This window comes from Giraffa tippelskirchi, chromosome 2 (assembly GCF_054371585.1).
Source record: "Giraffa tippelskirchi isolate mGirTip1 chromosome 2, T2T-mGirTip1v1.2.pri, whole genome shotgun sequence".
Lineage (NCBI taxonomy): Eukaryota > Metazoa > Chordata > Mammalia > Artiodactyla > Giraffidae > Giraffa > Giraffa tippelskirchi.
Genome location: NC_137276.1, coordinates 138,157,189 through 138,183,943, shown reverse-complemented (window position 1 = coordinate 138,183,943; position 26,755 = coordinate 138,157,189). Strand labels below are relative to the sequence as shown.

At 38.2% G+C, this 26,755-nt stretch overlaps 1 protein-coding gene across 19 annotated transcripts in view; it reads left to right on the top strand.

The window, feature by feature from the left end:
- The window catches only part of MECOM (MDS1 and EVI1 complex locus), a 617,068-nt gene that overhangs the window by 534,016 nt on the left and 56,297 nt on the right, over nt 1–26,755 (top strand). For 9 of the 19 annotated variants that reach the window (XM_081570789.1, XM_081570764.1, XM_081570790.1 and 6 more), the window contains one exon: nt 21,433–21,567. In XM_081570789.1, coding sequence (XP_081426915.1) covers nt 21,433–21,567 — 135 coding nt within the window. Of the gene's footprint in view, nt 1–17,679; nt 18,595–18,729; nt 18,835–21,432; nt 21,690–26,755 lie in introns of those variants that run through there. The other 10 variants (XM_081570794.1, XM_081570779.1, XM_081570770.1 and 7 more) reach the window with 6 other exon arrangements.

The following is a 26,755-nucleotide window of genomic DNA, read 5'->3' as shown; positions in this document are numbered from 1 at the left end:
TCTTGTATTATTTGTTGTTCTTCATGTAGCTTAGTGTTGTCTCTCTAAATAGATTGCATGGGTCCTAAGAGCAGGGCAATGGTTTGTATTAATGCTTCCTCCATTTTGGCTTCTAAGCCTTATCTAGCAAAATATTTAGTAGGTTATTGTCAACCTGTGAATCAGGAGCCAAGAAACTGAAGAGAGTGGTATGGGTTGGGGAGATATCGCAGAGTTAGTCTGAAACCCAAGAGACCTTGTAAAATTATCTGTGTGCATGTACATACATGAGGCTGTATGTATGCAAAAGCAAACTAGAAAAAGAATTTTAAATTAGATATAGACCTTCTAACTTGTAGTATGTTTGTAGTAGTATGTTTGTATACATGTCACATGCCAAAAAAGGGAAATTATAGAATAAAAAATACAATTTTATTTTGGTAAACACACACACACACATATATATATATATACACATACATATATGTGTGTGTGTGCTTCTAAAAAAATCTTGTGTGAGCAAAGAATACAATAAAAGAAAAGCCACAAGGGACTGAATATCAATTACTTCAGATTGGTGAAACACCTTTGTGTTGTGTTGTTTAGTTGGTAAAACAGTATGAATTGCTTTTACAGTTTGAAAGACTTTAACGAAAATGTTTGAAAACTTCAAAGGAAATATCAAAGTTAAGTGGAGTGATAAACAACTTACCAAGTTCTTTAAGAGGAAAGAAAATTACATTTAAACTCAGCCTCTTTGCCTGGATAGATGGAGAAGCACTGATACAGTAGGAAAAACATTAGCTTAGAAATTCTATCTTCCAGCCACAGATCTACCACTTATCAGCACTAGGACCTTAGGCAAATTCTCTAATGTCTGCATCTTTTTTTTTTTTATCATTTTTTATTGTTATAATTTTACTTATACCGTCTCATGGATTTGCATCATTTATGACTTCATTAATTCAAGTAAAAGCTCATCGCAAAGGATAATGTGTTATCCCTACCATGCTCCCTGTAACATCTGATATGGTTTGGTTGTTAGCTTTGAAAACCTGGCAATCTCTCTGGGAGCCTATGGAAATGGCAGCCAACAGAAATCGTTTATCAGAAATCATTGCAGCTCCCAGGAGAGTTCCTACTACCACGGAAAAGGGGCAAGGTCCTAGTCTGGGGTAGTAATGAGAAGGGAGAGAAATATTGATTGTGAATATTATTGTATTTTTCATTGCTGCCTTTGGCACTGATACAGTTGGACTGCCTTTTTTTTCTTTTTTCCTAGGTTTGGTCTAGTGTTGAGGGAATTCCTGGTAAGCAGTTTGTGAGAGCACTTTTACGTTTAAAGATCAACATCTTAGTCATTTTACACACAATAACAAAAAAACTGGTCTGAATCTGCAAAGCAACTTCAGCCTAATTTGTTACATGCTGCCAAACCAATTGAAAGCTCATGATCCACTAAATGAGGGATCTGGAAATAGGAAACAAATTTTTCTGAAATCTTGTCATAATATCACCACTCTGAAACGTATGATCACTGGCTTTTCTGTTTTCAATCCAAGATAGCCTAAATTCCAACAGGCTTTGGGAAGCTTTCCATAATTTGGCCTTATCAAGTCTTATCCACTAATGCTTCTCAACTTTATAGCTCTTGGGATATCCTTATGAGTTTATTGAGCAACAGTTCATGAGAGGAACCAGAGGCAAGTGTTTGTTAGATGAGGGTGTGAAACCACCTCTTCTCAGCTGCAGGAGAGAAAGGGCAAGCGGAAGCTAAGTGCAGGTTGGGGTGAAGGGTGCTCCTTCATGGGCCTGAGTTCTCTGATAAATCAGAGGAGGTCAGGTGACTGAATTCTCCATATTCACCAAAGATCTTTGACTGGTGTTTTTGGTATCTATTATTGCATAAGGAATCACCCGAAAACTTAGTGGCTGAAAACAATAGTAAACATTTCTTGTCCTCAAAATCTGTGGTTTAGAATTCAGGAGCTGCTTAGCTAGCTGGGTGGTTCTGGCCCAGGTCTTCTCAGGTTGCAGTTAAGATAGAAGCTATAGGCATCTAAAGATTTGATTGGCACTGGGAGATTCCTTTCACTTATTTTGGTTATTTTTCTCTGCTTCTATATGTTTCCATTTTGTCTCTCGAAGAAACAAACTGCTGCCTGAATGACAGAAAATAAATTAAGATTAAAAAAATTATCGTTTCTTTTCTGCTGTAAAGATGTCTATGGAAAAAAAAAAACGAACTATAGAGAGCATCTGTGTAGAAGGTAACAAGTATTTTATAGAGTTAGAACTCCATTTAATAATAGTTAATGTTTATTAGGTGCTTATGTTCTAGTCACTGAGCTAAGTGCTGTGCGTGGATTATCATATTTAATCCTCTCAGTAGCCCTGTAAGACACTATCAGTATTCTCATTTACAGATGAGGAAACTGGGGTGATAAGTAAACTTGGCATATGTCACTCACCTAGCACATGGTAAAGCTCTGATTTCAATCCAGGCTGTCCTCCTCTAGTGTCTGTGCTTTCAATCACTATTTCCCCTCCTTGTGCGTGTCTACTATGTGCCAGGCATTATGCTGCTGCTGCTGCTGCTGCTGCTAAGTCACCTCAGTGGTGTCTGACTCTGTGCGACCCCATAGACGGCAGCCCACCAGGCTCTGCTGTCCCTGGGAGTCTCCAGGCAAGAACACTGGAGTGGGTACCAGGCATTATACTAAGTGATACATATGTGGGCTTCCCCAATGCTCAACTGGTAAAGATTCTGCCAGCAATGCAGGAGACATAGAAAATGCAGGTGTGATGTACATATATATATATATATGACATATAAGTGATACACACACACACACACACACACACACACACACATATATATATATCTCCATTATTTAATTATAATAACCTCCTATGATATAGGTGCCATTGTACTTAGTCGCTAAGTCATGTCTGACTCTTTGCGACCCCATGGACTATAGCCCACCAGACTCCTCTGTCCATGAGATTTTACAGGCAAGAATACTGGAGTGGGTTGCCATTTCTGTCTCCAATAGTTTCCATTAACATACTTTTAAAGATATTAAGAGAGAAATTCAAGAAGTTTATGCAACTGTCTCAGTATCACATAACTAGCAGTAGACCCTACTATCCAGGGCTCCAACACCAGGGGGCTACAACTTAGCAGAAAACTGGGGACAGACTGCTTGCTCATGAGACCAGGTGATTTCATACTTTCAGAGAGGAAACCTGTGGTCCACTGAGCCCTGAGATGATCTTACTTCATTATAGGCAGCTAACCACATTCAGCCCATTACCTTCCCCTCTAAAGGCCACAAGAGGTGGTGCATTTGTGAAAACAAATGATAAAACAAACAGATGATAGCATTGCCACCACATCCTAGGTGTAATGATTTGACAGCTGGGCCATGTGAGGACATGAGACAGGACATCACCTGAACCATATTAAACAATATGGGAACAGAGAATAATTAGATAAGAAGTGTTGGTTTTTCATCCATAAGTTCTTTGACTGGAGGATACTTTATCTTAATTTTTTATCTTGTCATGGCTATGGAATAGTTTTCAAAGCCTAAACCAAATTCAGCAAATTTGAATTTTACTGAGGGCTTAGATTCTGCAGTGAGTAAGTAATTGAAAATCAAGTGTAATCAAAACTTCTCTTCCTCAGTCCTTAAACTATCCAGTGTTGATACAAGATCACCGTGGCTTTCGTTGAGCATCAAAGAACGTGGTATATTTTCATTTAGGAGCTGCACAGTGTGAAAAATAAATATCTCTAAACCTAAGAGTTGTACTCACTGCAACAAGATACTCAGAACAAAGGACATTTAAACACTGATTCTTACAGAGGGAATGGATGATTCATGTCTCCCTCTCGTGCTCTTTTCTGGATAAAGGATCATTCATTCCCATTCTCTCTCTGTCTCTGTTTCTCTTCTCCATCTCCATTTTCTCCTTCTTTCAGTTCACAATTGTTGAACATTAGTAACTTGAATGTGTATATGTTAGGTTACAACACCACTAGACTTCCCATTAATGCTTTTAATGGCTTTCTTGAAATATTTCAGCATTGGTTCCCAAAGGAGATATGTATTGGAAATGGTAAACATTTATTATGATAATTTCTTTAGGAATAACAAAAACCACAGAATTAATACAAATGAACATGTTACATAGCTAAAGGACTTAGTGAGTCATTTAAATTTGATTCATCCAACATCTTTTCTTTCGAGGACAAAAGAGCTTTGCTAACTCTTGTAAGAGCGGAAGTGGGAAGAATATAAAACTGTATTAGATATAATGTAATATTACACAGAATACATTTAAAACAAAATCTGTAGTCATCTTAACCTTGCCTTCCTAGGCTCATAACTTTGATTTTCTTCATTTTATGACGGGATTCATGTTTTATTTGTAAATTGATAGTCCAGATCACATGGGAAGAGAAATTATGTGCGAATCACAGTGTATTTTTTCTTTTCTTTTAAAGTATTCCTGTCCTTTCTGGCATTCTCCCTTCTAAGTTGTAGGCACTACATTGGCAAGCTTAGATTTGCTTTCTAAGCCAAGAACTACATACCAAAGCACAAATACCTTTGAGAATCTGCATCTTGGAAGTTGACTAATACTTAATTCTGGAGTTTATAGACAGGCTATATTAGGATTTTATTTGAAGTTGAAAGATTGACTCAACAAAATTTATAAAAGATATTTTTAAAGCCACACCTGAAATCATGTCCATGTTTTCATAATGATACTGAGATTTTATTGGGTATTTTAACCATTATTGAAATATTTTGACATTTTACTATTCGATATGTAGAAAAAGATGTGACACCCATTAAATGGATCATACGCCTCACACTTTTCGGGCTCTACAGAGTTTTTAATTTTCATTTTTAAAGTGTTTAATTATAGTCGTTGACATAATAAAAGAGAATTTTAGGATTTCCAACATAGAGAAAAGATAAGCGTCTCACTTATATCATTGGTTAGAACTTAGCATATTGATTGTTTTTCGATAATTCTGCAACTGGGACATCATAACTAGCTCCCACCATCAGAACATTGAAATAGGGCAGTAATTCTGGGGAGAACTGCTTCACCACCCCCCTCTCCTCATTTAGCACAGGCCTCTTGGGTTAGGAGTGAGCACTCTCAATAGATCACAAATGAATCACAAGCATTAGTGCTCTTTACAGAGAAGATTGTGTGATCGCGCCAATGAAATGTTCTGTTCTACAGGATGATGAGTTAATTCATCTGGAACAATGTTAGTTCATCAAGGTTTGTGGTTTATCTAAATATAAAATTCCTGCACTCTTGTATGCCATCTGATTTAGTGTCCACTTAGTTTAGCGGTTAGACAGCCATCGGCAGGCGCAGCAAAGGAATCCAATATCAAAAACGGGAGAAAAGGCCAGTTTGATTCTTAAACCTTTAATTCAGGCATTGGTGGACTGAGATTAAATGACTGATTTTCTTTCTCCCAGGAAAGTACATATCTAGATAATGCCAAGTCTTATTAAGAAGAGCCTAAATAATATAAAACATTGCATGTAAATATGCCCATGGTAAAATCTATGCTTTCTAAGGGCTTTTAATGGAAGAGGATAAAAAGGGGTAGGTTCATTCTAAAGTGAAATGAAATTACACACATTCCTTTCGAAGGTTTTCATACCATTCTTGGAAGGTTCTCAAGTAAAATTGTAACAGTTCACAGGCAAAGGATCAATCGATGAGAGTTTACTGATTACCACCTTTCTTTGTGAGGCTGATAGACCTTCCAGATGCTTTCAAGTTGAATGAAAAGTTGGTGCTTGATTTTGTCTCTCTTTATCCACGGCTACTTTTCAGTAACAGTTTTGGTCAAGAGTGATAAGAGTCAACTGATGGAAAGATATTTAGAGGAATACTTACCAGTTTTTAACTAGTTTCAGTTTTGCTGAAAGAAATGCATGTAATAAAAAGATTTATTTCAAAAACCGTTCCCCTTAGGTGTTCCATGGAAGGGGGAAGGGGCTTTCATACATATTTAAATATCTTTATTGATGCTCCATTAAACAAGCCAAAATATGTTTCTTTACTGAAGGACTTCTTAGACATCTATTTCAGTTCAGTTCAGTCACTCAGTCATGTCCAACTCTTTGTGACCCCATGGACTGCAACATGCCAGGCTTCCCTGTCCGTCACCAAGTCCCGGAGCTCACTCAAACTCATGTCCATCACGTTCATCCAACCATCTCATCCTCTGTCGTCCCCTTCTCCTCCCACCTGCAATCTTTCCCAGCATCAGGGTCTTTTCAAATGAGTCAGTTCTTTGCAACAGGCGGCCAGAGTATTAGAGTTTCAACTTCAGCATCAGTCCTTCCAATGAATATTCAGAACTGATTTCCTTTAGGATGGACTGCTTGGATCTCCCTGCAGTCCAAGGGACTCTCAAGAGCCTTCTCCAACATGACAGTTCAAAAGCACCTATTCTTTGGTGCTCAGCTTTCTTTATAGTCCAACTCTCACATCCATATGTGACTGAGTTGGTGCAAAATTAATTGCGATTTTGCATTGTTGAACTTTGCTATTTGATATTGGAATGCATTCTTAAATAAATGTGGTTATGCTATACATCCTTTTAATGTGCACTTCTCACTTTGTTTTTTTTTGTTGTTAATGACATTACTTTCTATTTATTTTATATTTATTTTAGACTAGGGAAATGATGTTAGACAAAAAGCAAATTCGAGCGACTTTCTTATTCTAGTTCAAAATAAGTCATAAAGCGGTGGAGACAACTTGCAACATCAATAATGCATTTGGCCCTGGAACTTTAAGAGGAAGCCTCTTAGATTTCATTGTTGTTGCATAGAATAAGCCTCTTTGCCTCAGTTGACCAGCGAACACATTTTCAGGGAATACCTGGTAACAAGTCATGATGAGAAAATGCTGATGTGAAGCATGTTTCATGCCATCAAACAGCTTTGTAAGTAGATCAGCAGATGACAGAAATATCCCAAATGACTCTAAATATGAAGACTGGCTAGTGAATGATTTTCATAATGAATACTGTAAGAACTTCAAGAAAGGGAGCCTGGAGGGCTATGTATGAGCTCAATAAATAGAACTCTGACTTCTCCTTGATCTATTGTTTCAATTCAATATCTGTGAGTATCAGAGATAAGTAAAATGAAGTAAAATAAATGAACACAGTTATAAGAGCTTCTACTCATCTCCCTGGTTGTTAACCAGAGTTCAAAATTTGAGTAGAGGGAAGAATCAGACAATGGGGCTGGAAAGATGAACTTGGCATCCAGTTATAGAGAATATTGCATTTTGAATTAGGAGCTTTATTTTCTAGCAAATTAGGAACAGTTAGAGTTTTTATTAGTGTGGTTTTTCTTTTTTTACCTTTTTTTTTTTAGGTAAAGCAAAACATTGTCATAACTCCGTTACTCAAGAAGACTAAGATTTGGTATAAAGATGCCACAGAATTCAGGCCTAAAAAGATAAGATCCTTCATCAAGGCAGTGCCCAGTGGGAAGGTGAGGGCCCTAGAGAAACAATTTAACAGTCAATGACTGCTCACTGGGGATAAGGAAAAGGGAGGCATGGCAGATATTGTCCAGGTTTGGTGCCGATGTAAATGGCCAACTTCAATAAGTGGTACAGAAACATCAACATGGGCGGGGGGAGCAACTGCTGCTTCTGGGAAGCAGCAGTGATGGAAATGTCTATCTCTAGTTTCCCTAAAAAAGAATTACCAGTGTATCAATTGATTCCCATGGGGGAACAGTGGAAAACAGTCCAGTTTACACAGATATTAAATATAACAATTCCTGATACACTTGGCTGTCATTGCAGCACAGTTCAAAGGTAGTTTAGCCTATTCTGCAAAGATGGTACTCAAGATGTGACTATGAATGAAACTTGATTCCATCCTTAAGAATCTTACTATGCCGTGATCAGTTGTGTCTGACTCTCTGCCACCCTATAGACTGTAGCCCACCAGGCTCCTCTGTCCATAGGATTTTCCAGGCAAGAGTACTGGAGGGGGTTGTCATTTTCTACTCCAGTGGATCTTCCCAACTCAGAGATTAAATCTGCATCTCCTGAGTCTCTTGCATTACAGGAAGATTCTTTACCTGCTGAGCTATAGAAAAAACAAGAGAGTTCCAGAAAAACATCTACTTCTGCTTTATTGACTATGCCAAAGACTTTGACTGTGTGGATCACAACAAACTGTGGAAAATTCTTCAAGAGATGAGAATACCAGACCAACTTACCAGCCTCCTGAGAAATCTGTATGCAGGTCAAGAAGAAACAGTTATAACTGGACATGCAACAATGGAGTGGTTCCAAATTGGGAAAGGAGTATGTCAAGGCTGTATATTGTCACCCTGCTTATTTAACTTATATGCATAGTACATCATGTGAAATGCTGGACTGGAAGAAACACAAGATGGAATCCAGATTGCTGGGAGAAATATAAATAACCTCAGATATGCAGATGACACCACCCTTATGTTAGAAAGTGGAGAGGAACTAGAGAGACTCTTGATAAAAGTGAAAGAGAGTGAAAAACCTGGCTTAAAACTCAACATTCAAAAAATGAATTCATGGCATCCTGTCCCATCTCTTCATGGCAAATAGATGGGAAAACAATAGAAACAGTGACAGACTCTATTTACTTGGGCTCCAAAATCACTGCAGATGGTGACTGCAGCCATGAAATTGAGAGACGTTTGCTCCTTGGAGGAAAAGCTATGACCAACCTAGAAAGCATATTAAAAAGCAGAGACATTACTTTACCAACAAAGGTCCATCTAGTCAAAGCTATGGTTTTTCCAGTAGTCATGTATGGACGTGAGAATTGGACTATAAAGAAAGCTGAGCGCCGAAGAATTGATGCTTTTGAACCGTGGTGTTGGAGAAGACTCTTGAGAGTCCCTTGGACTGCAAGAAGATCTAACCAGTCTACCCTAAAGGAAATCAGTCCTGAATATTCATTGGAAGGACTGATGCTGAAGCTGAAACTCCAAAACTTTGGCCACATGATGTGAAGAACTGACTCATTTGAAAAGACCCTGATGCTGGGAAAGATTGAAAGCAGGAGGAGAAAGGGACGACAGAGGATGAGATGGTTGGATGGCATTACTGATTTGATGGACGTGAGTTTGATAGACAGGGAAGCCTGGCGTGCTGCAGTCCATGGGGTCACAAAGAGTCGGACAGGGTTGAATGACTGCACTGAACTGAAGTATCTTACAATGACCCTTTTAGGAGGATCACTGATGATTTTAATAATGGGTACAAAAGAGCATTACAGATACAACTGTTAAGTAAAGTCGAACTGGCTATTAACCAAGGGAGAAGCACAGATGTGTTTGTGTGTGTGTGTGTTTAGTTGTTCAGTCATGTCCAACTCTGTGCGGCCTCATGGACTGGAGCCTGCCAGGTTCCTATGTCCATGGAATTTTCCAAGCAAGAATACTGGAATGGGTTGCCAGTTCCTCCTTCAAGGAATCTTCCCAACCCAGGGATTGAACCCGAGTCTCTTGGGTCTCCTGAATTGGTAGGTGGATTCTTTACTACTACTACCACCTGGGAAGCCCTAAGAAGCATAGATAATTAGAGATAAAAGATAAAAAGGTCAAACCTGGTTGGTAGGGATTGGTGGGCACAGAAAAAGAGGTGACTTTGAAGGACAGATAAGATTTCATCCAAGATAATGAAGGTAAAATAAGTTGTAGTCTAAGGAACATTAATGATTATAATTACAATTACATTAGTAATATCAGTAATAATAACAGCTATTTCTCATTGATCATATGATATCTGCCATGCATGACTCTAAGCAATTTACATACATTACCTCATTTCATTTTCAAAAAATAGAATGAGTTTATACTGAATTGTGAGGCAACTGAAACCCACTGAAGAATTTTGAGCAGAGGAATGAGTAATAGTTGATGCTTGGAAAAATTAACAATGTTGAGCATAAACTGATGGCTGGGTGAGGATGGTCAGAATAGGAAGTCATTGTGATAATTCAAACGAGGAGGTAACAAGCATCTACACTAAGCATCCAAACTCCATAGGAATGAAAATCAAGGATCCGATACATTTTGTCAACAAACACCTACTGAATATCTACTGCATGTCTGGCATTATGTTAGTTCAGTCCAGTTCAGTTCGGTCTCTCAGTCCTGTCCTACTCTTTGCAACCCCATGTACTGCAGCACACCAGGCTTCCCTGTCCATCACCAACTCCTGGAGCCTACTCAAACTCTTGTCCATGCCATCCTACCATCTCATCCTCTGTCATCCCCTATTTCTCCTGCCTTCAATCTTTTCCAGCATCAGGGTCTTTTCCCATGAGTTGATTCTTTGCATCAGGTGGCCAAACTGTTGGAGTTTCAGCTTCAGCATCAGTCCTACCAATGAATATTCAGGACTTATTTCCTTTAGGATGGACTGCAGTCCAAGGGACTCTCAAGAGTCTTCTCCAACACCACAGATCAAAAGCATCAATTCTTTGGCATACAGCTTTCTTTATAGTCCAACTCTCACACCCACACATGACTACTGGAAAAACCGTAGCTTTGACTAGACAGACCTTTATTGGCAAAGTAATGTCTCTGCTTTTTAATATGCTTTCTAGGTTGGTCATAACTTTTCTTCCAAGGAGCAAGCGTCTTTTAATTTCATGGCTGCAGTCACCATCTGCAGTGATTTTGGAGCCCAAAATAATAAAGCCTGTCACTATTTCCACTGTTTCCTCATCTATTTGCCATGAAGTGATGGGACTGTATTCCCTGATCTTAGGGAATTTTCTGAATGTTGAGTTTTAAGTCAGCTTTTTCACTCTTCTCTTTTGCTTTCATCAAGAAGCCCTTTAGTTCTTCTTTGCTTTCTGCCATAAGGGTGGTGTCATCTGCATACCTGAGGTTATTGATGTTTCTCCTGGCAATCTTGATGACATTATGTTAGAGGCAGAGGCATTACGTTAGGCTCTGGGCAACAGAGACAAATAAGAGAAACACAATTCCTGCCCTCCTGGCACTTAAAGTTCCCTACAAGACACTGTAGAGAATACATTCTTAGGCCTCGATAACAAATATTGACTGAAAAATAGTTTTGGTGTGTGTGTGTGTGTGTGTGTGTGTGTGTGTGTGTGTTTATGTGTGTGCGCACATACATGGCCTTCTACTCCAGGTTTTTGAGCTCTTGGATCTCAATGATATTTCACCTCTGTCTCTGAATTCTTCCTCTTACTGATTGGCAGAGAACACAGTGGGTGGGACAGAGCAAACCCAGCTGCAAGCCAGACAGAGACAGACATCTTTGGGGGTAGCACAGCTTGAGAGAAAAAAAACATTTTTCTTAAAATTCTTCTCTTCCATAGGTCAGGGTAAGGATTAGGGCAACTGACATTGGAATGGAAGAAAGAGGATAGAAAAATACTTATAGTTTTCTGTTCCCCCAAGTACAAGCCAGACCATCTTCCTCATTGTGTGTGGATGTAAATCTAGTCTAACCCATTACACAAACACAAAAACTGTGAAACTTAGCGTTTTGACCTGTTCCCATGAACTCAGAGCAGCTCACACTCATATTACCCAATTTATTTTCCCAACACTCTTTGTAGGCTGATATTATGAAACTTTCATAGAAACCGACTCAAAGGTTAAGTGACTTACCCAAAGACACACAGCTAGGAGAAGAAACTGGAGCAGAGAAAGGTCTTCCAACTCACGTTTTCCACAATATTATGGGTCTAAAAGCACACTGAATGATGTTTCTAGAGCCTCAGGAAAGAAGCTGACCCTGGATTTATTACATAATGAGCTAAATGCTATCTTGAAAGATTGACTAAAATTAAATTGATAAAATAATAAAACATGAATGCCTAATGGTTGAGGTTAATTCCAAAAGCCTTAATATAGTACCTTAATTCTTTGGTCTAAAGTTAGGAAAAATGAGGGATTTGGCTTTTTGAGACTAATTATAATCAAGATAGTAGTTTTTGTTCAGTGATCTAAAAATGCTTATTATCTGAACCAGATAGATATGTTATGTTTTACTATGAATATTTATTTCTCAGTTTTATGAATATATTTACTCATCATTTTTTTCTTGAATGTATCTTTTAATGTATATGCATCATTGCATTAAACAGCTCAACTTTGGGGGAATAAGAAAGAGAAAAATAATGATACTGTGTCTCTTCTTCTATATCAAAATTTTACTTCAACATATTTAATGAAAGTTTTTATTTTATCGCAGTGTTTTCATTTAAACTTGGTATAAATTTTTTGTTGTTGTTGTGCTTTTGCCACAAAGTAACCACTCAGCATAATGGCTTAGGACTGAAATACATCAAAACAGCGCAACAAAAAATATTTTAAAATGGCAGCCTTAATTGGAGTTTCAGAAATAAATCTCTGAGTGTAATAATTTATTCACTAGAGCTGTTGTCTCAGCAAAGTATTTCATCTTAGTTTCTGAAGAGCTGCTAGTCATTACTAAATATATTTAAAGTTAAAGCCAAAAAAAAGATCACGTTTATTCTGGCCCAACTGTATTTATGAAATACTCAATGGTTAAGAGCATCATCTGCATTTTTAAGAAAAGATCAAATAGGCAATTATGTTTGTGTAGTTAATTAATGAAAAGGGAAGTAGGTAATGATTCACTCTGGAAACTTTTCTATCACAGTATCTGGGATCCCATGCTGGAAGGACAATAACGGGGTGCTAATTCTGAACGCACACAGGGCTGTCCGACAAAGACATGGAGATTTGTAGGAAATCAACCCTCCAGCAGTCCTGGCAAGCCAGACTGACCCTAGCAAATGAAAATAATCAAAAGTAATTAGAAGCGTGCTGGACTACTCCTCAGAGAGCCGGGCGGGAGAGTAAACATGCCTGAATCCTTGAGCCACTGCAAAGGCCCATGTCTGAGCTGTTAGGTGCCCTGACCTTGTCCACATAAAGATGTGATTTATGAAGTGCAGGGCACAGCAGCAGGGCTTCTGTCTTCTCCTGGAGAACCAAATTACTGAGGTGGAGATTAACATGCTTTCAGTCGGGCCCATTTCCAGACCAAGGGAAATTTTTTATTTACATTTTTTTTACCTTTAATTTCCTCTTTTCTTTTCTTTCTTTCTTCTTCTTTTTTTTTTTTAAACAGTTCCCCCACCCATACAGATTAAAAAGAAAAAAAATCAGACGAAGTTCATCAAAAGGAACCAGAAATCTCTCTCCCCAGCAGTGGTGATAATGTATGTTGGTGATCCGACATTCAGACATTCAGAGCTCTTTTTGTTTGTAAACTCTTATTGTGCACACCCTTTTGCTGGATCTACCTACCCAGCATCACGGAATTCACTTTCAGGTTTAGGGAGTTAAGCTTGTGGACTACTCTGATTAAAACGTATAAACTAAAATTAAACAAAATATTCTCTTTGATTCCACAGCTTTCCAATCTAGTTTGTCTTGTCTAAACATGATGTTTCATTACAAGGTTTACCTATTAAATGAAAAGATTTGAGAGAAGAAATTGTCGGTGGTCAAGAATTTGGGGGAAGGAAAGAGAAGAGGCAAATTGGAGTTCCTGTATTGGGAGAAACATTTATATGTAAATTAGTGGGAAGTCTCTTGAGTCCTAAAGACGCACTTGTATTTTTTTTCTTATCTTTGTCTCAGTAAAGTTAGGTAAGATTTTACAAAATCAGATTCTGACATGGAAAAGGAAGCATTGATTTTCTTTTTAAACACACATCAATATCCATACATGAAGCTAATTTAATTAGCAAGCAGTTATTGTTCAGCCAAATGTCAATTTCTCAGATTATTTCATGCTTCTTGACGTGAACTGTATGCAGCAGGATTTAACAGGATCTCCATGAATGAAACTGCACTTGAGCAATGTAAAAATGCACTTGTATGTTCTTGAAAAGCTTAAAAAAGAAAAAAAAAAAAAAGAAAGAAAAAAGAAAAGAAAAAAAAAACAGTGTTAAAACAAAAATGTCAGGCTTGGAGTTCAGTGTATATTTAGCCTCCTCAAGAAAGCCAAAGCTGCAGAATTAAGGGAACTCTACTTAGGCTGAGGTTATAAAGTGCCTTCCTCTATAAACTAAAAACATAATGTCAGGGTGAATGGGAACATACTTTATTAACTTTATGGTATTGAAAACTGCCAGCAAGTTGTCTTGTTTTTAAATATTGTCCTCTGCAGAGTGTTACAGGGCTGTTTGTCCACAGGAAGCCTATTAAAAGTGGACAGTGCAGTCATTTCATCTGGCTTTGGCTGGACTGCTTTTCTTTCCTTTAATGATGTGCTGGAATGTACCATGCCCATAGGGTCTCCATTAGCAGAACTTTTACTTCTGGGACAACCATGAAGTTTAAGGCTTAAAAGAGGCATCAGCTTACAGTCTTGTGGGAATCACTTGAATACTGAAGCACTAACTTCTTACTGCTTTAACTAATATATTGACTTATTTTAAATAAACAGTTACACAATGAAGGCAGAGCCAGTGGCCTTATTGGAAATCTGTGAGCCTTTTCAAGATTCTGCAGTCCACGCAGATGGGGGGAGGAAGGAAGGGGCCTGAGGAGGGTTTATGCCCTTTTCAGACAGGAAGAAAACACACTAACCTTTCCCACCCCAACCCTTCCATCAGCCAAAGGTGGATCTTTGCAGCTCCCAGAAAATCTATCAAGTCACACTCCAACCTCCCAATGCCTTTTTCCTGGTAAACAACAATTAACAGAACAGGGCAGAAAAATCAATCAGTCTTTTTGGGAAAATGTTCTGAAAATATGATTCTTTTTTAAAAGCATTGCCGACAAGTCACTCTATGTGTGACAAATCACTCCCTGCTTTTAAGCTGTACATTTGTTGCATGTTCTATTCTGTCCCTTTAATATTTAGATCATCTGTGCTGATACATGTTTGCAAATTAAAGCTGGTTTGAGATTATAGTAAAACCATTATTTTTAATAGCCCATTTCAAGGGCAACGCTAAACACTGCAGAACCCGCATGTTACTGATTACTGCTGAGCAGACAGCAGCTTTTGCAGATTAATTTGTAACTGGGAACTACTGTAAACAGATTTCACCAGAAATCCCAAGGAATAAAGGAAATTGGTGGTGGTATTTGTCTCCTTATATTTATTTATTGTTTTAGAAACCTCCTGATGGAGAGCCAGTTAACAGGGGAGAAAAGCAAGCCCCCCTGCAAAAACCTTTTCCTCCTGGCCCTCCGGCTCCTCTCTTTCCATGTCACTTCTGATCAGGAGAGGCAGGTCCGGGTCTTCTCCTAAAGGGTTATTACTGAAATAGCCAGAGGCTCCTTTCATGAGAATTAAGGCTCTTCTAGCTACTCTCGCATTTCAGGACCCCATTTTTAAACTTCAAGTTGTGTCGTCAGGAAAAAGCGAGGTGATTGCCTTTCCGTGAAGGTATAATATAATCAAAGAGGGGGATGGTGGGTGGGGGAAGGAGAGAGAAAAGTAAAATTGAGATTTGATGTTTGCCCAGGCCTTTCAGTCTTTCTCACAAGTTACTCAGTGGAGAACAAGACTGATGATGATATTAATAAAATAATAATGATGAGGCTAAATAATCACCTAACTCTCTAGATCAATCTTTCAAGGACTCAGAAAGTGTTAACTCTTTTGGCTTTGTCTGGGGAAGCGAATTTGATGCACAGAAATAGCCTTAGCTCAAGCTGGTGTCTGCCGGTCTGGACTGCAAGGTGCACCGGTACGGGCTTGAGGCTCCGGAAGGCATGGGATCGCGCGCGAGGCGGAGAGCAGAGCCCAGCTGCCTGCGCCAGGCGGTCGGCAGCCGGTTTCACCTGGGTGGCTGGAGGCCGCAGACGCCGCGACTTAATCCGGGTCACAACGCCATCTACCGGCCTGCCGACGCATCTGCAAGTACCCAGACCTTGAAAGTCGCCCCGCCTCCCCCACCCGAACCCAATATAAGGGGAAAAACTCGGAGGCCCTTTCCACGAAATCCTAATTTAGCCAGGAGCTGCCACTGATTCCATACGAACTTTTGTTTATCCACCACCATTTCCTCCTTTTCAGAGCAGCTTTGTAAAGGGCAAGGGGGCGGGGGGGGCTAGAGGCTGGGGCGGGGGACTGGGGCGTTGAGCTGTCTCAGACCCCCTGATCAGGCCGCACTGTCTGAAGCAATCGGTTCCCCAGATTACTTGTATTTAATACACAATGCATCATAAAACAAATCCCTCATCCTGACAGGAAGAAAATAGAACAGCTCATAGCTCGAGCCGGCCCAATTTATGGCTAAATTAAAAAAAAAAAAGGCTCCTACAATGGGCAAGTTGAGGAAGGGCAGGAAATCAATGGCAGCAAACCGGGAGCTCTTAAAGGTTCTCAAGCGCCGAACTCTATGGGAATATCTGACCGGGGTTTAGGTTATTTACAAAGGATTTTTCCTGTCCTACCTACCACTGCTGTGCGATTTTCCCTCAAACAATGGCCATTATCTGAAATAACAGTTCAATGTCACAGATAACAGGCCACCGAAACGAATTAGTCACCACCTCTTGTCATTTTCTCCCCCTCCCCACATCCCTCCCTTTTGTTACTATTTTTGTTTTTAAATCAGCATTTTGGGGAAATATAGATCGACTAGATTTACACGTCTATTTGCACTTAGAGGAAACAAAAAGGGACTTGTACCGTCTCTCCGTGTGCAGATGAAGTGGAACATAAATGCGCTTTCCATCCTCTCTTCACCCCGCCCCCTTAAGTGTCCCTTGACTCGCTTACTTTGCTTAACTTTCCATTGTTGAGCTAAGTTGGATTTTGCCCATTTGTTTTTATGAATGGAGTTTGTGATAAAAAAGCGTTTATTTTCATTTAACCGGTGGATTTCACTAAAATTTCTAAGCTTGGCTAAAGTAAATCCATAGACACTTTTATTTTGCCATGCATTCCCTATATTCTTTCTTCCAGTGTTGTTTCTGGGATGTGTTGATAAAAACAGAACATATATATTAGAAAATCATTAATCACCGGGTATTACTTGTCCCCTGAAACAACATTCATGAGGTTAAAAGTTAAAAAAATAATCTGAGTTATCAAAATTGCTTAATTCGACTTTGGGGCGTTCATGATGTTTTAGTTAATGTATTGAAGAATACGACAAAAACTCACGAAACAATCATCAACCTCTCTCTCGGCCCATAATAGGCTATCTGGGGAGGTTATATGCAAATAATATAATATTTCGGATTTTTAAAGTCCTTCTAAGAAAAAATATGATTTAAAAAGTAGCATGCTCTTCTGCTGACCTGTGATAATGGAGGGAATAGGGTACGAATTTCAATGATAATAATAAATATTTAGCAAAAAACTGGAACCGTCTTTTCCAACTTTTTAGGCTACTGTTTACTGAGAATTTCTAAACTAATGATATTTAGCATGAGCCACAGTCTCTTTACTCTAAACCTCATCTTCACCCCCTCCAGCGCCCCACCCCCATTCTCGGAGCACACACCCTCACACCCCGAAAACACTTTTCCACCCCATCACTCCCATCCCCCAATACACACACACACACTTACACTTGTGCTTTCAGGACACCTAAACAGAGGATATTTCCCTGGGGAAAGAAATCCTGCCTGGCGAGATCTCCCCATTGGTTGTTTACCCGGAGAAATCTACATGTTTAAGGGGGATGGTGCATCCGTAATCAGTCTGACCCTATAGGACTGAGTCTTAGCGACCTTTTCGTGACCTCTCCCGCCAGAGGAGGCTGCTGTCACTTTAAAAATTTACTGAAAGAGGAGCCCGTCTGGCTTCCGATCACTCTGGGGCGGCGGGAGATAGCTCCCTTTCTCCCTCGCCCCGGGTTCTTTCTGGATGGCCGAGCAGATCCTCTTTAAAGAGACAGTTCATGAAATAGAAACCCGGCGGCTGAGCTAGGAGTTGCGAAAGGGGACGATCCCGTGAGGGTCTACGACCAGGAAAGGCGCAGCGGAGGATCAGAAAGGGGGCTAGAGCTCCCCTCGCCTCCCCAGGCCCCCCACCTTTTCAAACTCTCCTCCTCCTCCTGCCTGTATCTCCCCCCCCCCCTCCTCTTTGGAACCGGGAGAGAGAAGTGGAAGAAGTTTTAGTGGGTTTCAGATAACTTTCATTACACATCGGGCTGATAAGAGCAAGAGAAAGTGAGAAAAGAGGGAGGTGATGTGAACCAGAAGGAATAGCTCGGAGCTCATTTAGGAAGGGGGAAAAAAGCCAAAACACACCAAACCCGGGTCACCCAGACAAGCGGAGACTTCATTTCTGGTCTTAAAAATACACTGTTGGCGGACAATAAATCTGAAACGCGTGGTCCTGGCGAGCAGATCCTAGAGACGGACAAAGTTATCAAAGACCATTCGGAAATCGAGACGCGAGGCTTTTTTTTTTTTTTTTTAAACATCTCGAAATGTGGCTCGGGATCGTATGAAAGGATTTTCGTGCATGAAAGCTGGGGGCTGCTGATTATTTTGTTTGTTTTAATTCTTCTGTGATTGCCTTTTATTGCTGAGTTGAGGCCATAGAAATCTTAAGGTAAGAGAACTCACTTAAAAAAAAATCTTGGCGATATGCATAGTTTGTTACTTGGGACAGTTTCCTGCCTTGGCACCCCTTCTCCGGGGCGCCCCCCGCCCCCCAGGCTTCTTTTCCTACTTGCCCGCTGTGTCGCGGAGCCCTGTGCTTATCTACGTTGCCGGGACTGCCGATTTCCTTGTTCCTCCTGTGCAACGGTGCGGTCTGGACGCGTCTCCGGGGTGGGTCGTCCGGCCTTCGGTGGGTCTCTCTGCCGGCTGTCGGCCCTCCTTTCCTCGCGCTCTTCTCCTCTTTCCCCTCCCTCCGTGTGTCTGTCCGTCGGTATTAGGGACGCAGAAGGTGGGGTTGCCAAAATCTGAATTCCTGGCACCGGCCACGCGACTTTGGAGCCGCTTTCGGCCGAGTTCCACCTTGCCAAGTAACAGCTTTGCTGTCCAACATCGTGTGCTGCTTTGCGAGAAAGTCACATTCGGACCCTTTGGCTACGTTGTAGGGATTTTTTTTTTTTCTTTCGCTGTTGGTTTTTTGAAAGGGCCTTTCTCTAAAGTCCACCTAAAGGGAATTCTTTTTTTTTTTTTTTTAAAGCTATCTTTGGAACTTGACAGCTTTTAAAAACACAGGAGTGTGTTAGATGAAATGACGGAAGATGTGTTGTTACTTTATTTTATTCAAGATTTCCGAGACGATTAAGACATTTGGGAGACAAATGCAGTTCTGTTAGCAAATCAAAAGCGAATAATTCACCCGGGGTCGGGGGCGGGGTGGGGGGGGGAGGTTTCTGGAGAAAGTTAAGCTTTTGTCTTGGGGCAAGAATACAGGGAGTAAGAAAGTTAATATGTTGGTGAAATATTTGAATAATCATATTACATATATGTAAAAAGACATTCTTTGGAAATGAACCTGTTTTTAAATTAATTTCACTGTTGACAGTGGCAATGGCAATAATGTTAACACGGAGTAAAATTACAGCTAGTATTTTTATGTGCAATATATGCAATACTTAACTCTCTGCCCTCGCAAAAAGGGAATGCTGGAAAGCTAGGGGGATAGATGATTTTTGACTTTGAAATTAACAAGTTTTCCACGTCTTTCTGCAAATATGAAATGGAACTGGTATTGCATTTCACTGACTTCACCCTATTTCCTTCATTAAATATTTCTCTAGTGTGTCAGTAGAACTGCTTTTTTTTCCCTCCCGCTAGTGAAAAAAATAAACAACAAAGATCAACCAGAAATCAAACAAACCAAAAAACAAAACAATCCCACCCTTTTACTATTTTAAAATGTGTATTGCTGTTGTTATTTATAATACTTCTAGACATCTGAGGAGAGGGTGAATCTCAAGTTGCCATTTAAGCTGCTCAGCATTGAGAGTTGAAGAAAACAGCTTCAAGTTTGTAATTTTATCAATGAGAAATTGTTGAAATCTGTTCTCACTAGAGAGGCTATTTAATATAGAGTTTTTGTTGTTCTTAGTGTGAAAGGTGTCCTTGAAAAGGACTTGATGTGTGTGGGTGTGTATGTGTGTGTGTAGCAATTATTACTCCTATCTCATGTTTCAATTTTTCTTTTTAAAATTGTGGGACTACTTATTGCCCTTTAATTGCCTCATGGCCAAAGGCATAATCATAATGCCTCTTGACTAGAGCCCTCAGAGCACTGGGCTTCTTGAAGTTTGTGGTGAGTTAACCACTTGAATCTGTAACTGAGTAATTACCTGAATTCTGTGCAAAATTGCTTTTGGTCTATACACTCCCGAGTTTAGTTTTAACTTCTGCAGGTATAGATACAGCAGAGTTCTGAGGGGGAGGGGGTTATTTAATTCATCAATTAATGTTCTAGACTATATTGTTTAGTCTTTGATAGGAAACATCCTCAAGTTTGGGTTAACTGATTGACATTAACATTACCAGACTTTCTAGTTATTCACCATCAGGTCAACAACTCCGCAGCTTTTAATATTGGTGTTTAACAACATTGCTGCTAGTGAATCTGAATAGCCTCCTTTAAGTAGACACAACTTTAAAAATGGATATTTCCCATTTCAGTTTTAGTTTAATAGGTATCCTGAGTAGTGATTAATATTTAACATAGGTCAAATGTAAAATCTCATGAAAAATAACAATACATAACCATATATAATGATGGCAATTTATTACAATATTTTTATATATTTTTTTACTTGTTCACAAGCCAGTTTTGGTATTTAACTTACAAAACATTAAACTGAAATATGCATTGGTATAGGGTACCTAAAACTTTAGGTTGACATATTTTGCACGAGTGTTTACCAATTATTTATTTTTATTTGTTTTTCTTCGGTCAGTAGCATCAATGAGACAAATCTTACTCTCTTCTTCAGATAAGGGTGTGATTTGTTTCATGGTAGTGCAATACAAACTAAAAAGCAATTTGACAATATTTAGATTAAAAGTTTTTAAATTGCATTAATTTAAAGTACAAAAATGTGAAAGTATATACTTACAAGGGAAGACTATCCTAACATAAAATATTGCCTTCTACAGTTTAGAAATATGTTAATATATGGTGTTCAATATTTTTTTTGTAAAAGTCACATTGGACAAAATAGCACTCTTTTATGAAAAATAAGGAATCTGACATTTTTTAAACCAATTGATCAGTTTTTGTAGTAATTTACATTGCTTTGTTCCTTTAAAAACTATTATTCCTTCTGTATTAATATGCATGATGTCTGACTTCTTTTCTCATAAAGATTCGAAGTAGGAAACGTACATTTGAATAAAATATTTTCAAGCAATTAATTATTCTAATGAATGAACTGATAGGAATCGATTGTTCTCATCTTCTTCTTTCTAGATCTTAGATGAGTTTTGCAATGTGAAGTTCTGCATAGATGCTAGTCAACCAGATGTAGGAAGCTGGCTCAAGTACATCAGGTTCGCTGGCTGTTATGATCAGCACAACCTCGTTGCATGCCAGATAAATGATCAGGTATGTTGTAAAGATTTTCTTGTCTTTCTTGGAGAACACTGAAGTATCAGTGAAGCCTGAAGAATAAAAATAACAGTGAGTTGCAGTAGACCCTTGTGGCCTGTTTTTTGATATGGTGAAAGGTAATGCCCAAATATAAGATGCAGAATAAAGTAATTTTCAGTATTACTTTCTTTCAGTACTTCTTTTTTGGGTAGTTTCTTCACTTTGTGCTAGTAAAACTTCAGAAATGCTCTAGTCTTCTGTGTATGACTGAATGATTTAAAAACTGAATACTACTTATTAATAGCTATTTACCAGTTTTTCTTTGCCTTCATAATAAGGAGTCATTCATAGAAAGTACTGAACTAATCAAGAACACTGAATTTTTGCAGAAATTGCAAGTGATACAATTGAAATATATAGATTTTATTTTAAATAATAGGTAGATATAGATGTATGATCTACATGTGCGCTTATCTGATTATGCATTTGGTTTGCTTAATTATAAACAAGAAACACTTTTAGATTAATCAAATACATTTTCTGTTGTTGTTGATGTGAATAGTTTAAAAGTATCACTGCTGAATTTGCTTTATGGAAGCTCATGCAGTGAGGTTAACTTTAATAACAATAACTATGAAACAAGATCATGAAAATATCATGAAACATATTTTGCACTCAATAAAGTGAGGTTATTAATCTTGTAACTTAGTATGATAATACCTAAAACAACAAGAAGTTCAACCTGTTAATTTGTGTTTTATAAACATCATTGTGTTAGAATATAATTATACTATCATCATCTATTTCTTTTAAACCAATGATTACCTAAATCAAATATGTTTCAAAGATCATATTAAACTGGTTTCTTGGCAAATATACTATAAAAATCACCACCAAGAAAAAGAAAAGTTTAAATTAGATGTTTCCAATTGAAAGCTTTTAAGTAATGCTAGCATCATATGGTCTATGACTCTATTTCAATCATTGTTATGAGATTATTCTTTGGCATTTTACCAGCTATCAGATAATTTTTACTGATTAACCTGTAAAAGAGGTAGTAAATTATAAAATTCACTTTAATTGGGAATCATTTAAAAATCTTCAACATATATCAAAAGTAATAAACCAAACAATTGTTTTTTCCCTTTGCCGTAAGAAAACAAGAGGCATTATTGGAACAAAGTAGATCATTATTAAATTAGCTATTGCTTATGAACAGAAAATATCCCAAGTCTATCATATGAGCTACTGTCACCATCAACAACAAACATTTTTTGAGCACTGACTATTTTGTCGATGTGGGAAATACATAGGTATTATAAATGGGTGAATTGTGCATGTGATGTTTCTTTAAAAAGTAACTTGAAGACCTTGAAAGGCAGTTTTAAGATGAAATAATGTAATTATACCATAATAATTATTTGGTATTCATAGTTACTGAAAATAAGAGCTATTTCCTTAAACAGATAACACTGTTGTAGGACTGGTGAAAAGATGGTTGAAGAATGAGACTTGTGGACAAAGTATTTTTTTCATTTAATATTTATGTCTAAATTTTATTTTTATAAATATGCTTTTGTCCTTGGGAATTGTGAGTGCATTAAAAAAGGAAACTATTTTGTTATTCATAAGTATGAATTAGTTTGCTTATTAGAGTAGGCATTTATAATTTTCATGTGGTTACTTTTGAGGTTCACATTGTAAAGTGCATTGCTTTCAAAAGAAAATATACTGGTCTCATATCTTAATGAATAACATGTTTATATATTTTAACTGAAGAATCAGGGAAACTAGCTGATCAGGAAAATCATAAAAGACCAATGTTAGACATATACTATTATTTTTGTAAGTTCTCATTTTAAACTTATGTATTATGCTGGCAGAAATCTAAGATGGTAACAGAATGCATATCAAATAACATAGTTGTGAAATTGACATTATATGGTCAAGTAAGTTCACCCATAAACAAGAGAGGAAAGTCAGAAGTAAAAGTCAGATTTGTGTGATAGGCATATATGCATACAATCATACTTAACCCAGTTTACAAAAGAGAGCAGACACCAAAATAGTGTATACATGTATTATAAACATACTCATCTTTAAGTATATATGCATCTTTTCTAAAAGTCATTTAAGACTGGCAATTCCAGTCAACTTTGAAATGTGAATGTTGGACTATATACAATGATAAAAGAGCTGACTAAAGAGATTCTCTAGGTCTGTTTTTTCACTCTTTTCCGTGAGGAATAGGAGCTGCCAAATGGTGAATAAGCACAACTCATCACTTAATGAACGCACCCATTGTGTGAGATATTTAATATCCAGATATAAAGAGACACCCTAGATCAGGAGTAATTATGAAACATGAACAACATCAACTTACCTGCACAACACAAAAGTAAATGAAGCACTCGACCAGAAACTGTAAAAAGTGTTTCTCTTTGCTCTGATTCTTAGATAGAGCTCAAGTTTATAAAATGAATTTTAAATAAGTCCTGGACTATAAAAAAGAAGAATTTTGGAGGAATCTTTCAACTGCAAGCTAGACACTGTGATAATTAGGTTACCTAGCAAAGAAAGATGGCCTAAAATAAAAAAGAGGCTATAAATTATATATCTTTACTTTTGCAAAGATATGCATTTTTAAAAATTCTAATATTAAAGATCAAGTTTAGTCAATTTGGATCAGTTTTATAATGATGTGAAGGAATTTTGTAAAACAGAAAGAATGTGTCTGCTGAAGATGATAATGCAGTTTGATAACAGTAGGACAGTCAGAACATGCATCCTGGATAAAACTCATATTTGATTTGTTTGGGGGTGATGAAGTACTTAGAAACAGCCTGGATTTTGATTTTCAGGTAAAGTTGATAAAGGATGTAATCTGTTTTGTATCATAAAAACAAAGGCTATTCAGTGAACATTTTCCTAATACCTCTCTACAAGCATTTTATTTGAGGGGATTTTCCTGAGTTTAAATCTTCCAATAGATTTCTGCAAGTTGTTTTATTGCAGCTTTTTTTTTTCCCAGGCCAGAGTGAGCTTTGTGGCAGCTTTCTTTCTTGACAGTGCTCCCTAGAAGACTCAAGTTTGTTGTTTTTATATATCTTTTTCGTTGCATGTTTTCAGAATTGTTGCAGTGACTTTTTTTGGAGATAGAAATTCTGAAAACACTGGCGCCCTTGCTAAACCATAATTTCTAAGTAGCTGCAGCTTCTGACTAATATTCTTATTCCCTCCTGAAGATATTATATTAACTACAGTAATTTACCTTTGTGAAAGAAGGCTGCACCAAAGACACTAGTAAATTAAGTCACGCTCCAGTCATAAAAGAGTAGATCCACTAAAAACACCCAAGGTTCTTTATCCTTGAAATCCTAATTATTTTTTCCCTTATTCCATAAAGTTTCTTTACAGTATTATATAGCTACACTGCTATGGCACAGCTTTTAGCTGGAAATATTTCCTGAGAGAGACAATGCTTCAGTACAGTATTTTTGTATTTTAACGGTCTGAATTGTTCCTGGTTGCGGGTACAGACCTGGCACTGGGAAGTTGATCGGGGCAGGAGCAGAGGCAGAAAGTTGAAAGATGAAAGTTCTTTCCAGAAGAGGTCCTCAAGAGGACCAAATGTGCAGAGGAGGCATGCAAATGGTTTATTAGTTATTTAGAAGTTTCATTACATATGGAAGCACTCATGTGTCTAATGTCAGGTATACCAAACACCTAGATGATTTACTGAGTGTTTTGTTTGTTTTAAATCTGGATACTCTGATGTCCTTGCCTTTGACGTCTTGTCGATTCCTTACTTTTATACCCATTTTGATGGAGGGATAGAGCATGTTGCGTTAGGTTTGGGCTCACCCTGCTCCCACCTTTTCCTGCATTCTTGGAGAAGTTTCCTCAGACCTCCACGTTGCCATATCCATCACCTAGATTAAAGGCAAGAGGATCCACAACCCATGCCCGCCCACTGCCCCCCAACACCTCCCCATTAGGCCAGTTCTTATCTCGGACATGTTCACAAGCTTAGTGTACTTATGAAATAGCTCTCTGGATGCAAGTTTTCCTCTAATACTTCTTCGTGGTGAAATCATTTTGGTTGTAATCAGACAGATCACTAAGGCCCTATTCATGAAAGTGAACTTTTTCGACTTGCACAAGACCTACCTTTCCTCTCATGATTCCAAGAGCGATCTGGGCATGTACTTTGGGGTAATGTTTTATAGCTATGTGTGTATTCTGCACCACAGAAAGGAACACACTTTTATTCAAGCTCCTGGCCTGCCCTAACATGGTCTACAAGTGGAATAAAGTTCTCAGGAACCCAAGACATTATTAATCTTGTCATTTACACAAGGTGATAAGTCCTTTCATTTTTAAACAGGCCCTTGACAGCTGGTATTTAGTAAGTAGACTAAGAGAAGTCTGCCATTCACTCTAAAGAAAGAGAAATGCGTTGATAAGAGATTATCTAATGCCCGATGTATATTTTGAAGAAATAAGATCTAGAAGAAGGAGTGCCCCTCAGAGAATGTGTAGTCAGAATTTACTTAAGGGATACTGTCAGCTCCCTTGTGGTTGAGGAACAGCAGCAAGATCCTACAGTGTTTTCAGCTGGAATAGGCATTGTTCTCGTTTGTGCTTTACCTTATAAAGTTTTAACTGCTTCCAGGACCATCATGGCTGAGCGGCACACCCGCCCTCCTTCTCCTTGGGTCCAAGTCAATGGTGCTATCAGCCTGCTGGGACACTGCAACAGTATTATTATTGCAGGCTTATTATAGGCTCAATTATCAAGTTATTTTCTTTGGCTTTTAGGAAAAAAAAAAGCATGTCTCTGCATCATTCAGTTAATGCAATTTGTGCAAAAAAGCAGGGAAGATCAACTACATAAAAGCAAAATACAGTATCTTAACCTCTTTCTACTTTTTAAACATGTTTGCATCAACTGTCAGGTACTTCGTTAATTTGCTCTTCTTTTACAAGGATTTCTGTCCGCATTTTCTATGACTTCTTTTGATGTTAAAATTATTGGCTTTGGCCATTTTCTTTGCTTTGTTTTTAAGTCAAGTTCCACTTTTATACCAAAGTTATGCTCTGCTGTTTTAAGATGAATGCCAGCTGGCAATACCCAGAGACTGGCTTTGTGAACGGTGCCTAAGCGGATTTTGAGGGGATGTTGTCTGGTTGATAAGTTACT